Below are 16,134 nucleotides of genomic sequence, written 5' to 3'. Positions count from 1 at the left end.
ATGACAACAGATTAATTTGTTTGGCTGATCAGGGCCAACCAGAAGGTTTATGAACAATATGTTGCTGGTGAACATGGATACCAGTGGTAGCATAAGTAATAAATCGGTGAGACAATTTTCAAAGAGGCCCCTTGACCTCATCATAGCTTGATGAAATTGGGCTCATGGGAACAACTAGACTCTCAATTAGATGCTCAGTTAAAGGGGTCATGAATGCCAGTATGCTGAGAACCTCCACCTTCTTCTCCATATGGCCTGAGAAAATGGGGACCAACAAGCTGCTGGGTGACAGCTAGGTACATAGGCCAACCTTTCATCATACGCCCTCTAAGAGACAGCTGCCCAGTTACACCACAGTGCAACTGTTTCCTGTGGTATAATTGTAGTGGAGAATTGCTTTGGCCGAATGAAATGTGTTTGGCGAGGCATGCGAGACATGCAAAATAGTAGACTTGACATATTGATAAAACTAATAGTTGCAGCATGCACACTACACAATCTGCGCATAAGGTCTGAGCATCACTGTGAAGAACATCTTCATGGCTGCCCCAGGGAGGATGATGGAAATGAGTGAAACAACTTATCAACTATGGTTTCTGTGTAGATGCCAGGATCACTCTTTACATTCTTTCGATAAATATGTAGCTTTTTATTCTTACTTATATATTTCGGATACTTCAGTTATTGAAAGCTTCAGTGCAATGTCCCCTGTATGTACACTGGCGAAGACAAAAGTACTGTACTGATTTATTTGCACCATTAAAATACATTTCTGCACATCACTTTTCATTCCATTTTCACTATCCAGTTTATTTTAGATTCTTTCACATTACGCAAATGTTTTACATAGCTGAGGCAGGATAATTGCCCATACAAAACTTGAAGTGCTGTTGTGTCTTGCAGTAGTCCATCTTGCATAACTGAAAAGTTACAACAGGCAAGATGTAAAAATAGTAAATAAACATACAAAAATACAATTCAAATAAACACAAGAAGTTTGTGCTCTAGAGAAAGGATCAACACTCAGGGCTGAGTTCACAAAAGGATTGCGTGGCTTTTGCGGCCGCTAAACCGGTAAAAATGGAGCAAACATATACCATCGGTGCTCTGGTGTTATTTTCATGTATTTAAATGAGGTAATGTGCATATATTTGGCGCAAAAATTGAGGTCATTCATTCATTCATTCATCTTCTAACCGCTTCATCCTCTTCAGGGTCGCGGGGGGGCTGGAGCCTATCCCAGCTGACATCGGGCGAGAGGCAGGGTACACTCTGGACAGGTCACCAGACTATCGCAGGGCTGACACATAGAGACAAACAACCATTCACACTCACATTCACACCTACGGACAATTTAGAGTTATCAATTAACCTAGTCCCCAATCTGCATGTCTTTGGACTGTGGGAGGAAGCCGGAGTGCCCGGAGAGAACCCACGCTGACACGGGGAGAACATGCAAACTCCACACAGAAGGGCTCCCACGCCCGGGATTGAACCAGCAACCCTCTTGCTGTGAGGCGAGAGTGCTAACCACCACATCACCGTGTCGCCCATTATTATTATTATTATATATATATTTTTTTTTATTTATTTATTTTTTTTTTACTGGGTGGCAGTGCTTTGGATGAGCCAGGTGCCAGCTCTGGGGCTGGGGGTGAAGGCAGCGGCTCGGGCGGGAGTGAGCAAGACGAGGCTGCCGCTTGCTTGCCAGCAGCTAGGCTAACTTCACGTCGAGGTTGAGTCTGTCTCACCATTGTTACCGTTGTCTGACTTGTTGCTGGTCGTGTTTTGCTTGAACCAGGCATTTTTGAATATCCATGGTGATCTCATTAACGTTATTTGTGTTACAGGCTGTTAACGGTATTTACAGCAGAAAGCTGCATCCGGCTGGTGCAGCAGCCACCGGTAACTGCGCTGGACGCAAATGAGTGACGTGCAGTCACACGCACTTGTCATATGGTCATATATATACAGGTATATATACTTATATACAAGTTTGTTCTCAGTCTCCTATTGCTTTAAATATGATAGATTCATTTATTAAAATGCTTTACAGGTGATCTGTCATTTACGTTCATGGTTTAACCTCCATTTTACATGAATTGTTATGTAAATCAGCATCATATCAGTTTGACCTGTCCCCTCAGCTACAGAGGCTAAATAAATTGTGTCTGACTATAAGGTTCATATTTTCAGAGGAAAAAAACAACAGCTTTCATTAAAGATCAGTCAGATACAGTCAGGGCTTCACATCTGTACAGATGTTATTTCAAGAATCCTCAAATCGCTCAGACCACCAGTCTCTGTGATGCTATATGCTTCAATAATTAAAACAGTCCAATGTAAATATACAGTAAACTCTGTATAGTTTATGATAAATGCATTTAGTCTGCAACCAAATAACTTCACCATCACTCACACATGTTTTCTGTTAACAGAATAAACCTTCAAATCAGACAAATAAAATGTGTATATCTGAAATTCACCAAAAATTAACAGTTTATCTAAAACCTCATATTGTTGAGTTGACATCCAACCAATCAGCTGTTAGATCAGGTGAGAGCCAGGCGGTGCAGTCGGTGGAGAGCAACTGCAGCGCCGGTGATCGAAACAATTCATTGCACGCCATTGTTTCGCACAGCCCATTTTACAGCAGTTTTTCCTTTTGTTTTTGTATTTTAATACTTTTAAAATACTTTTACAATGTCTGGGGAGCAGCAGCGGCATAAATATGCTGCATTAGAAGGTCTGGAGGAGATTTTGAGCAGGAGTGACGTAGATGTTAAGGATTCATCAGACAACAGCAGTTTTTATTTCATGATTCATTGTTATAATAATAAAAAAAAATAGTCATTTTATACAGTTTTATGTACATATAGTTTTTATTTCATAATTCATTTTTATAATAAAAACCCTCCATTTGGAGACAAAAGGATACCATTTCATTGTTTTTTATTTTATTTTATTGATTTTATACTGTGCACAATGGTAGATTTTGAAGATGCAGATGGTAAATGTCATGGTCAAAGGCTGCATTGTGTGCAAACCCTCCTGATGGACATCAGTATTATTTTGTAGTCAGATTCCCTTTCAAGAGGTAAAGAACACATTTGGCACACTTTGGCTACTTTTGCTTATCCAAGTGCCCAAATGGGAAGTCCGCCTGGTCAAATCCTTACTAAAACCTTTTGTAGAATATATGTGTTTGAAGTGTTTATGTCTATTTTGGTGCAGTTGTAGTCAAGGAATTGATTAATGAATTCAGTGGCATCTCTTTGCATGGGAACATTGTTATCGTGGTGTAATACACTGTCCAATTCAGAATATATTTTAGGCGAGGATAAAAAATGTGATTTCTCCTTTGGTTTATCATAATTTACTCAGGCATAGTAACTGCCACAATGTTACTGACACTGGGAGTACATTCTCTGAGGTCTTACTTTACATAGAGACCAAGATTATGCATACAGACCTGATAATTGTGGAGCTAATGTTGATTTATTTTGGATATGTCTATTTAGGCAGAAATCACCTTTTAACACCTTCGGCCATAAAAGGGTTAAATGTACAATGGCAGAACTGAATCTTGCTCTCAGGAAAACTAAGATGTCAGCACCAGGAAAAGATCAGATATGTTACATTATGATAAATCAGCTCAGTGAATCATCTAAAAATATCTTATTTGAGTTATATAACAAAGTGTGGGAGAAGGGAAAAATTACTACAGATATGGAAAGAAGCAGTGGTTGTGCCAATACCTAAACCAGGAAAAGACAGTGCAAACCCAGGAAATTGTAGGCCTATTGCCCTAACATCTAATGTTTGCAATGTAATGGAGATGACGATAAATGAAAGATCTTGAAGAAGGCCATGTAGCCGAAACGTTGATTTAAATAAACTGCATATGGAGCCAGAGTGTGCACTTTTTTTCTTCAACTGATCTTCCTCCAGTGATCAGCACCTCAAGAGTATTTGGTGTGCGTTTTCTCTTAAAATTTGGATAAATGGAAGATTAACAAGCAAAGGGTATGTAGCAAGATATCAGAGTGGATTTAGGAAAGGAAGAAATACCATGGACCCAGCTTTATATCTGAAACATGAAATAAGGAAAGCACCAATTAATAGGGAACATGTAGTGGCTGTCTTTTTTGTTATAGAAAAAGCAAATGATATGATGTGGAAAGAGGGATTATTAATTAAATTGAGTAAATTGGGGGTCACTGGCCCGATGTATAGGTGGATCAAGGACTTTTTATTTTCAAGGTCAATCCAAGTAAGGATAGGTAGCCTAAGAGTCTTTCAAAAAAAAATTGTTGTAGAAAATGAAATGCCTCAAGGCAGTATAGTAAGTCCTTTGTTATTTTATATCATGATAAATGATGTTTTTTTGAATTTGGAGAAGGGGATAGGATTTTCTCTTTTTGCAGATGATGGGGCAATTTGGAAGAAAGGTGGGAATGTGGAATTTATTGTGAAGAAAATACAAGAGGCCATGGTTAAAATAGAGGAATGGTAGAGAAAACAAAGACAATGTTCTTTTCACGAAAAAGAGTTGGCAGTAACATAAAAATGAAATTATATCATCGAGAACTGGAAAGACTGAAACAATTTGAATTTCTTGACAAGTGTAAGACAGTTTTAAATGTTATGAGATGTCTTTTTGGAAGTGAATGGGGGTCAGACAAAACAGCATTAAAGACCATTTACACAGGACTAATAAGATCTGTATTAGATTATGGGAGTATTGCATTTGGATCTGCAGCACATACATCTTTAAAAAAGTTGGACAATATTCAATATCAGGCTTTAAGATTGTGTACAGGACAGTTAGAACAACCCTGACATCTGCATTGCAAGTAGAAATGGGAGAAAAGTCATTAGAACTAAGGAGAATACAGCTAGCTCTAAGTTACTGGGGAAACTTAAAAGGGCATAATAAAGACCATCCAACACAAGACACACTGATGCCTTTGGAGAAAGGACATGTATGTAAAAGAGGCTTTCCGTCAGTTAAGCAATACAGAGTTTTATCAAGCACTGACATTTAACCCTACTGAGTCTCTTAAAGAGTAACTGAGACAACTATTACATGTGGCCAAAGACAACGACTGGATCTTTGAATCTGAACTTGGTTTCTTGTGGAATGAAAACCCAAGAGTGGCATCATTCTACATGCTACCCAAGATCCATAAGTGTGTTGAGAACCCTCCAGGGAGACCTGTGATCTCTGGAAATGACAGTATCACTGAACCAGTCTCTAAGTACATTGACTATTTTATCAAACCTTTTTTGCCTTCACTTCCGGCATTTGTCAAAGACACCACAGATGTTCTGAATAAGATCACACAACTACAAAATATTGGCTCTGACACATATCTAGTCACTATGGATGTAGAAGTGTTGTACACTAACATTGAACACACACAGGGTCTTGCAGCTCTGACACATTTTTTGAGTAAGAGACCTGAGTCGGAAACGCCACCCACTGATTTCTTACTGTCATTAACTGAATAGACATTGAATAATAATATCTACATCTTCCAGGATAAGACTTTCAAACAGATAAAAGGTTGTGCCATGGGGGACCGCTGCAGCCCATCGTATGCCGGTCTGTTTCTGGGAAAATGGGAAGAAGACTTTGTCTTGAACCAGGAAAAGAATGCCTACTTCAAATACATTGTCTGGTGGGGACGTTTCATTGATGATGTTTGTTTGTTTTGGTTTGGGTCAGAGGCAGAGTTGAAAGATTTCCATGCTTTTTTGAATAGCATTAATCCCAACATTAAACTGTCTTTGGAATATAGTAAAGATTGTATTAATTTCCTTGACCTGACTATCTTTAAAGACAATCATGGTGCCCTACACACTTAAGTATTTAAAAAACCTACTGACAGGAACACCATTCTGCATGCTAAAAGCTTCCACCCTAAGTGGCTGAAGGAATCTGTTCCTTATGAGCAATTCCAGAGAGTCAGGAGAATTTGTGACCAAGATAATGCTTTTGAGTGTAAAGCGCAAGAGATGATGTCACGTTTTAAGGAACAGGGTTACGAAAGCACAACTCTCCAGAAATCATATACCAGGGCCAAACATGTAGACAGGGCATCACTTCTACAAAGAAACCCACCTAAGCCAACGACAGACCCATTTTTGTCACTACATATAGTACAGAGGCAGAACAAATTAAGAGAATACAGGTTGAGCCGCAGCACAGAGAGCCTGTTCAGGAGATGACCTACAATTCCAGACAAACTGGTCCGGAGCCATTTGAAACCAGAAGGCCAACAAACGTGGTTGGGGTCTTACAAATGTCAACGCTGCAATCATTGTACAAATGTATTACAGACCAAAACCTTTGGTGATGTTGTATCCCAAAAACAATTTACCATTAACCATTTCATAAACTGTAAAACTGTATTTGCTATATATAGACTGGAATGCCCTGAATGCAAAGTGTTTTATATAGGAAGAACAAAGAGACCTTTGCAGGTCAGACTGGCTGAACATAAAGTGCGCACCGTTTGTGTGCTTCCAAACATCAGCTACAACAAGAGAATCACCCTCTTAACTAACACCATAATAGTGACCCATCCACCTTACAGGCCTGTGGGATTGACCATATAGCACTGTCACTAAGGAAAGGAGACAGGCAAAAACAACTAAACCAGAGAGAAAGTTTCTGCATTGACAAACTGCAGGCTACTAGATAACCAGGCCTGAACGAAGAGCTTGATTTTAGTGTCTTCCTTTGATTAACTGTGTTTTTTTTCTATGGCGTTTGGCTTGTTGTTTTTTGTCGACCTGTAAACCATACCCTTGACTTTAATATGTGTTGTAGTGATGCATGCATTGTATGTAACCTTTATATATAGTCATGAAAATTCTCCTCTACTGAGTGCGAAGGAGGACATCTAGTGGTCTTTGTGTAGTACTACAACCCTAAACCTGCTTCTGCTAAGTGGAGGCCTCTGATTGGTGGTTTGAAAGCTTTTAAGGAAGTCTTTTCCAGTTTGAAAATTGTTTGACTCCCTGACAAAGGTTTATATAACGAAACGTGTCAGAGTTTTTAAAGGTTTAAGATGACCAAGTCATAACAATAAAGCCTTTTTAAGCTTTCCAAAGAGAGTGCCTTGGAGTTTCCTGAGTTTTGCTATATATGATTGTCCCATCCAAAGAGCACCTCAAGCAAACAATTTGAGTCCTGGAAGCGCTCCTCTACAGACATCTTGTGAAACACACTGAAGCCTTGTTGGGAAAAGGAGAGGAGAGAAAGAAAAAGCTCTGGGTGGACAATAGAGAAAAAAGCACAAGAACTCGACCTAACAGCAGTAAAAATCCAACAGTTCCACTCTCAGTGATACAGCCATGGATACCTCCTGAACCTAGCGTGGCCCTCACACTGCGAAAAAAAAAAAAAATAGGGGATTCATTTTACACCCACAGTTGATAAAAGATTATGTAGGAAGTAACTATTATGATTACATTCAAATATACACAGACGCATGGAAAAGTGCAAATAACAGAATGGGCATTTAATTTATAATTCCAGAGTTTAACATTAAAAGTTGCAAGGGAACCAGTGACAAATTATCTGTGTATACAGGGGAGATGATGGCTTTACTATCAGCAGTTCAGTGGGTTGAAGAGGTGAGACCTTGGAAAACAGTAATATGCTCTGACTCCAGCTCATCTTTGATCAGCATAAAATATGGACATTCAGACAGCAGAAAGGATATTTTACCGGAAATACAAACAACAAACAAACAAACAATATTCAGAAATAAAAACAGGAGGACTGTCCTGATAGTAAATTGAAAGTTTCAAAAAGTGTTCAAAAATGCAGTCCAAACTGAAAAGTCCGAGGCACTCTGTGGTAATATTAAAAGTCCTTTATTTAAGCACGTTCACAAAGGATTGCGTGGCTTTGCGGCCGCTAAACCGGTAAATTGGACTGCATTTTTGAACATTTTGAAACTTTCAATTTACTATCATCTGGGGCTGGGGGTGAAGGCAGCGGCTCGGGCGGGAGTGAGCAAATTCATTCCCTGTCTTTGAAGAGCACCTGAGCGACTTTTTGTCTCCTGACAATCTTGACCCAGTGCAGCACTCACTATTTTTCTTTTTTGCTAAACAATATTCAGAATTCAAATGATGGGACTGAGTATAACATTTGTATGAATACCAGCTCATGTAGGACTGAGTGGAAATGAAACAGCTGACAGGTGTGCAAGAGAAGCAACAAGAAATAATCACATTGACATACAAATTCCTTTTAGTAAAACAGATATGAAGATCAAAGATGAGTAGGAGTGATGAGAAAGACAGCAAGATCCCGCAGAGAGGAAACCGTTATATCAAGATTACGATTTGGTCACGATTTGGTATTGTCTAAAGTATGATGTTGAGAGAAGGGAACTAATTTTGAACCACACAGAAATGAAGCTGAGATTGGATTTAAGATATATTTTACAGAGAAGTTCAAATGAGAAATGTTATGATGCACTATTAGAGTATATTAGGAGAACGAATTTGATAAAAAAGAATATAACTTTGTTTTATGTATTTGTCTAATTTTCCTTTAGAATTTTTTTATAATGATTTTTTTTCTTAAGTTATAAGAATTAATACATTTATGTTAGATTCCCTATCCACATTCCACACCAGTTGGGGGCGGTAATGCGCCATGACGTTGTTTGCCAACCGCCATAAAACACCAAGAAGAAGAAGAAGAAGAAGAAGAAGTGGAAGAAATAAGAATATAAAGGGGAATAGGGACATCTTATTTTTCACAAGCATAAGGACTTTTACTTTCTAAGTTAACCAACCAACTGGGTGAAAAACCTGATGTTTTTCTTTGAGCAACATGGCGCCTGACGGTCCAGATGCATCAGAGTACTTTTGCTGTGTGGAGAAAGTATCTGTGAACTCCAGCAGTAACGTCAGTGAGCCATTGGAGGGACGGAAGTTTGCAATACGGCGCTAGTCTGCATAGTTTGGGTGGAGAAAAAAATTCTGACATTTTGTTAAAATGTCTAACGTCCAGGTGCTGAGAGAGTTGGTGAAGCAGCGACTAACCGCGGCTGCTGAAGAGATATTTGGGCTGTTTGACAGAACGATAGCAGAGTATGAAGAGGAACTTTCTCGATCAAAAGAGGAGAACGAGCGGCAGCAGAAACTCCTGGATGCTGTTTTAAACCCTCAGCTTCGGTTACACAGAGCAGGTTTGGTCATTTTACTTTATACTTAGTACTTCACACTCGGTTTATACTGACATCAGTCCAAACGAGTCGCTGCATCCGGCTGGTGCAGCAGCCACCGTAACTGCGCTGGGCGCAAATGAGTGACGTGCAGTCACACGCACTTGTCACTGTGTGATAGTGACAGTCTTACTGAGCAGACCTGCGTCCAGCCCCTACAATCCGACAGGAATGGTGGTGCGTTGAACATTGCGTTTATTGCGCAGGCGCACTGCCTTTTATTAAGGTGGGGTTTAATTCTGTTCAATGCGCTGGGGGTTTATTGGTATGGGAAACATAATTTTACATCGCCAATACAAGTGAGGAATAAAAAGTAAAAATGTACTTATTAGTAGTGATGGCCAAATGAAGCCTCATGAAGCATTTTCTTTATTTCATGAGCCCACTAGATGGCACTTTTTCTTCAAAAGGTTAAAAGCACGCTGAATTGTCATTCTTTGAGCCTCTCTCTACAAACCAAGAGCGCCATCTAGTGGGCTCACAAAATAAAGAAAATGCTTCATGAGGCTTCATTTGGCCATCACTACTTATTAAGGCTGCCCCTTAATAGTTGACCAAATGTTAGTCGACCAGAAAGGTTACGAGTCAAGATTTCACTGGTCATTTAGAACCTGAAACTCAAAATAAATCAAAACCTTTATGACTGGACTATGTGGGAGTTTAATTTGAAAGGGCAGAATCAGAAAGAGGCCACCCTCAGCAGTCAGACAGAAGTCACGTTGCAAACCAATCACAGCCATCAGATGATCTTTCCTTTCTTCAGTAAATAATCAGTCTGATAAATATGGAAAAGTTGATCATTTTAGGCCTACACACTTATAAACAGCGCCTGGAAGAAGATCAGCTTTGCACTCAGTATTTCAGGTAAATAGGCTATACAATGCTTGTTAAGGTTGCTTAGCAACCTCAGGCACCATTGTTTCGCACAGCCCATTTTACAGCAGTTTTAAGTAGCACCCAGTGCCCAACCTTGGGTATTTCCAGGCGGTTTAAGATGCAGCATGTGCACGACCCCTAATTTCCAGGGCTGGTACCTGCGGTTATTCCACAGGCTAGTTAATAACATGTCGGGCAGGAAATCCAAGGTGTGGAATCATTTTGAGAAACTGAAGGACGAACCCAAGGTGATATGTAAACTCATTCGTCGACGACAAACATGACGTATCATCTGACACATGGAAGTAGCTACATGCTACATCCATGAGCCACTTAGCACAATCATTACTGCTTTGCCAACAGCGTCATTAACAGGCGGCTCGCTCAGTGTGTGACGTGCACTTGTAGATAAAATATAGGCCTATATTAATGAAGGTTCATTAGTATGGTTTTGTATTTCTCTGTAATGTAGCACAGTGTTAACAATGTTACTGATACTATTCTTTCTCGCACCTTCAACTCAAACCATTGTGTTGCCCTGCCCAAAATATATCATTTAATAATTACATTAATATCATAAACATGCGGGCAACTAGTTGACTAATGGACCTAAATGATGACTATTGGTCAACCAGGAAAATTCTCAGTCAAAAGTTCAAAAATCTCCAGCGCACACTAGAATATCAGGATTGACACAGAGTTTATTCAAAAATGTTTAAAAACAAAAGGAGCGAACAACGCGTTTCGCATGTTGCTTCATCAGATTCGCTCTTGATTGTCATCAGGTGTGTGCTTAAATAGTCAGGGCAAGTAAAAACCAGACAATCAATCAATCAATCAATCAGTCAGTGAGAAACAAATACAAAATACATAACCTAGCTGTAATATTAAAGGGAGAGTACATACTAAATAGAAATAGGTATCAAAACAGTGATACAAGAAAATACTTTACAATTGCACAGTTCATCATCTGACAAGTCTCAACTCTAATTTCGAGGTAGAGTGTGAACAATATAAATAGTATAGATTAAAAAGGAAGATTCATTTATTTATTTTTTTTATTTATTTACATACTTATTAAGACCCATTGCAATAATGAGATATAAATGCAAAATACATGATCTGGCTGTACCAACTCATATAAACAGGGGAGAGTGAGTACAGTATAAATAGTCAAATAGTCAGATTTTTTTAGAAGTATATCAAAAACAAGTGGGCCAATGTAAGAGATATAAACAAAAGAGGAGATACTCCAGAAGTTACAAAGGTTATACCACAATCTACAATATCTACTCAAGCATTCCTGTCTACACAGGGAGAGGAAAGGAACAGGGTTACGAAAGCACAACTCGGCTCAACTTTCCCTATACATTACCTGCAGACACAGAAGCAGAGAAAAGTTAGACATATAGTAAACTTACAAAAATGGACTTAAGTCTAATGTCTCATTTAGTCCATGTGGCTCTAAAGAGTTAAGGGTGTGCATCCAGGCTCTGGAGGCTTCTCTCTTCAATAGCTGGTTAATGATGTTACCACCTCTAGGATTGGGATTAACTCTCAATACCTATAAATTTAAGAGAGGCGGCCGAACCATGATTTCTTTCCTTGTAGTGTCTTGCAATAGCATAGTCCATATTTTCATTTCTTATAGCTGCTTTGTGTTCAGCTATTCTCAATTTGAGTTTACGTTTGGTTTGGCCCACATATATAACGCCTCATGGACATTTGAGCATATACACCACATGTGTAGAAATACAATTAATGAACTCTTTGAATTTATACTTCTTTCCTGTATGAGGATGACAGAACTCTTTGGTGTCATACGTGTTAGAACAATGGGTGCATCTGCCACACCTATAATTACCGTATACTTCCTTAGGAAGCCAGTTAGTTTTCATGTCAGGTTCTTTATACATTGATGTAACAATAGAGTCACATATGTTTCTACCTCTTTTGTAGCAGAACCTTGGCATGGAGGCAGAGATATGCTGCAAAGCGGGGTCACATTTAAGTACACTCCAGTGTATAAGAAAAATTGGGGCCTTATTGAAAGTGATGATGTGCTTAGCCAGATGTTTCCTGAGTCACCTCCGGTCATCATTATTAAAAATGTTCTCCACAATATGCAACCCGCACAGGCAACATGAAGTGACTATCCTATGGCGAGGTACTACACGGGAGAGCTTTATATTTGTTGATGGCTGTATCAATGAAAAAAAAAAAAATAGGGGATTCATTTGTCTTCATTTGTCTTGCTTTAACATCAAAATCATTATCTTTATTGCATATACGTTTTAACCTTACAAATTGTCCATAAGGAATGTTGTTTATCATTTTCTTAGGATGGTAACTTTCAGCATGTAGGATAACATTTGTATCAGTATCTTTATTAGGTATTAGGTATCAAGTTTTCCACTTTCATTTTTAGATATCAACAAACCCAAGAAATGAATTTTCTCTTGACTATATTCCATAGTAAATCTCAGCGCAGGATAAGTATGATTAATATAGTCGCAAAACCCATGAAGATCCTCCTCATTAGATGTAAAACACAAAATCACATCGTCAGTGTATCTCTTATAAAACAAAATGTTTTCCAAAAAAGGGGTTATTGATGAATATATACTTCTTCTCCCACAGCCCCATAAATAATTTAGCATAATTAGGGGCGAAGGGGGAGCCCATGCTTGTCCCTTGAATCTGCAAGTAGTAGTTTTTATTGAAGTTGAAATAATTACAACTCAAAATAAATTCTGTAAGAGTCATTAAAAATTCAACTTGCAAATCTTCTTCCAATTCTAAAAAATGTTGCATAGCTTCAAGACCACCTATATGTGGAATGTTAGTATATAGGCTTTCCACATCGAGAGTTACCAAAAATGAATCTTTAGGCACTTCCAAACTAGACAATAATTTCAAGACATCACTAGTGTGGACAGTCCTCCTGTTTTTATTTCATAACCTTAATGAAGTGATCAACAAACTTACTCAGTGGTTCAGATAAAGAATTATTCCCTGCAACAATATGCCTTCCTGGTGGATTCTCCAAACTTTTATGGATTTTAGGGAGTAAATAAAATGTAGGAGTAACAAGGTGCTCTACTCTTAAATACTCATATTGAGCTTTAGTAATCCACTTCATTTCTAAGGCTCTATTTATGATTCTGTCTCGATCAGCAGTAAACTGTCCGATGGGGTTAGATAGTGGCTTATAAAAAGCATCATTAGTCAATTGTCTCTCAGCCTCTGCAACATAATCAGTGGCATTTAACAGCACTATGGCACCTCCTTTTATCTGACTTTTTAATGACAATTTTTGGGTTAGACTGTAATTCTTTCAGGGCTTTCCTCTCTAAAAAACTAACATTAGAAAACTTAGATACAGGATTACACTTAATTACAGACGCAATTTCGCTTTCCACTAATTTACTAAAGGTGGCTATAGTCGGATTAGGAGTGCCTGGTGGTGAGAATGTGGATTTCTTTTTAAATTTACTCAGGTGTGGATTCACATTTTCAGTTATATTGGTGTTAAAAATGATACCGGTTTTATTGTGAACAATATGATATGAAATACCCTTATCTCACAGCCAAGTAAATTACATAGCAGTTTGAAGTTTGTTTTGGTTTGAATGATGTCCAAATTTGTTATAAAATGTGCAACATTTCTCCCCAGGTTTCAGAAAGAAGTAATATCAGTAGTTAAAGTGTTAACATGAAGTGATTTTTTTCTAAGATGTGTGTATGTATTCAATTACTCTCCACAGATGCCCAGCAGCTGTTGCTCTCGGTGGTGAAAGAAGAGGGTCCTACTGAGCAGCAAGAGGGGAGCCTGAGTCAGGAGCCAGAGACCCCACACATTAAAGAAGAACAGGAGGGAGAGCAGCTTCAAGGACTGGAGGAGGCTGATATCAAGTTGACATTCCCTGTGAAGAGTGAAGATGATGATGAGGAGAAAGCTCAGTCCTCACAGCTTCATGAAAGCCAAACTGAGGAGAACAGAGAGGCAGAGCAGTTAAAAACAGGAGCTGATGGAGAGGGCTGTGGAGGACCAGTACCAGCCGGGAAATCAAGCCCAGATAGTCCTCTGCAACAGCCAGCTATTCATGACAAGACTTTACACTCCTCTGAATCTGAGACTGATGACAGTAGAGATTGGGAGGAGACTAAACAACATCAGTCACATTTAAACCCTCTGCAAAACAATGAAGTATCTAGAAGTGATGTGGAATGTAATACTGGAAAAACATCAGTTAGCTCCTCTAAATGTACTAGAAGCTCTGGCGGTAAGGGTCATCTGCAGAAACGTACCAATAGCAATTTGGTTAAACACATCAAAATCCATACTGGAGAGAAACCATTTAGTTGTTCAGTTTGTTGTAAAAAATTCACTCAGAAGGGACATTTGATACGACACTCGATTATCCACACAGGGGAGAAACCATTTAGTTGTTCAATTTGTGGTAAAGGGTTCACACAAAGGTCACTACTTATTAAGGCTGCCTTAATAGTTAAACATTTGCACAGAAGGAAACTTTGAGTCAACACTTGCCTGTCCACACAGAGGATAAACAGTTTACTTGTTCAATTTGTAAGAAAATGTTCACAGACCATAGAAATCTGAAACGACACTTGACTCTCCACACAGGGGAGAAACCATTTAGTTGCTTAGTTTGTGATAAAAAATTTGCACAAAATGGAGATCTGAGAAGACACTCAATTGTCCACACAGGGGAGAAACCATTTAGTTGCAGTGTGTGCGAGAAAAGCTTCACCAGGCTCGAATATGTCAAAAATCACAAGTGTGCAGTCAAGAGCAGAAATAAATGAAGCTGCAGAGACGCTTGATGAGCCACTGCTTTTCAGCAGGATCAAAGTACTGTGGACAAGGCTTTTTTTCAGTCAATGATTAGCTAAAAACTGTCAGATGTTTGGGTGTGAGGTGATTGCTTTCTGGCATTACATGTATTAATTGATTAAAATTGGTTTTCTGAGTCTTACTGTCATGTGACCACTTACTATTAAGCAGTCGTGTTAGATGTCTGAGCTTTTTAGCAGTTTCACTAGGGCCTGGCGATGTAATGATTTTGTACACTATATCGATATATTTTCAAGCAAGATACAGATTTAGACAACACCGTTTATATTGACATAGGGACAAGTTACATTAGGCATAACAGTGTGCATCAACCCACGTTTTCAAGCAGTATGGTACAGTACTGTTCCGTATCATCCCCATTTTTGGCCACCTCTCTGTTGGGGTACCTAGCACATACTAAAAGGGGGAGCTGTGAACACCGCAGGTAATTGACTGGTCAATAACAGACAGTCACGCTGCTCAGGGCTGAGTTGTGGCTGGATCTGAAGCTTGTGGAACCACTGTTCATACCATTGAGACTTCTATGAGTAGACTGTAACTATAAAATGAAAGAATGTTTTACTAACTTCATTCCTTCAAAACTTAAAGGCATGCCGTGCCGATTTGCGATTCCATTATCAGTTTAGACTACCCCAGAAATGGATCTTCTCTGGAGTAGATCCAAAAGCTGAGCTGCCCGCCCTCAAGTGGGTAGTCGGGACATCTCGCCAACCGCAGACAGCCCCCAACGACACCACTTCTCCTGTGTACGTTGCGAGACAGTACTCACCTCTGTCTGCTGGAGACCAGGCATTTTTAAAAGTCTCTGTGTGTTCAGCTCTCAGTACCCAAAAATGAAAATTCAGCCATTATCTACTCACTCATATGCCAAGGGAGGCTCAGGTGAAGTTTTAGAGTCCTCACATCCCTTGCAGAGATCCCAGGGGAGAGGGGTAGCAGCACAACTCCACTTAATGGATTTTGTAGAAAATACCGAGATATACATTGTGTGTTGCCATTCAGCCTGAAAATACTGATATGAATTTTTGTCCACCAAATATGTTCAAGGCCTACAGAGTAAAAAATATTAAGTATTTCACAGATAAAGCAAAGATCAGAGAAAAGTGAAAATAAGTGTGAATT

The 16,134-nt window shown here is 39.1% G+C and overlaps 1 protein-coding gene across 1 annotated transcript; it reads left to right on the top strand.

Moving 5' to 3' along the window:
* The first annotated feature begins 8,729 nt into the window (after positions 1-8,729).
* LOC125905203 (zinc finger and SCAN domain-containing protein 12-like) lies at positions 8,730-14,673 on the top strand. Its single transcript, XM_049603097.1, has 2 exons — positions 8,730-9,221; positions 13,901-14,673. Exons 1-2 carry the CDS (start codon positions 9,029-9,031, stop codon positions 14,671-14,673), a joined length of 966 nt encoding a protein of 321 aa, XP_049459054.1. The 5' UTR covers positions 8,730-9,028.
* The last annotated feature ends 1,461 nt before the right edge of the window (positions 14,674-16,134 follow it).

This window comes from Epinephelus fuscoguttatus, linkage group LG17, assembly GCF_011397635.1.
Source record: "Epinephelus fuscoguttatus linkage group LG17, E.fuscoguttatus.final_Chr_v1".
NCBI classification, from domain to species: domain Eukaryota; kingdom Metazoa; phylum Chordata; class Actinopteri; order Perciformes; family Serranidae; genus Epinephelus; species Epinephelus fuscoguttatus.
Note: the sequence above shows the minus strand (reverse complement) of the source record. Positions and strands in the feature narration are given on the sequence as shown.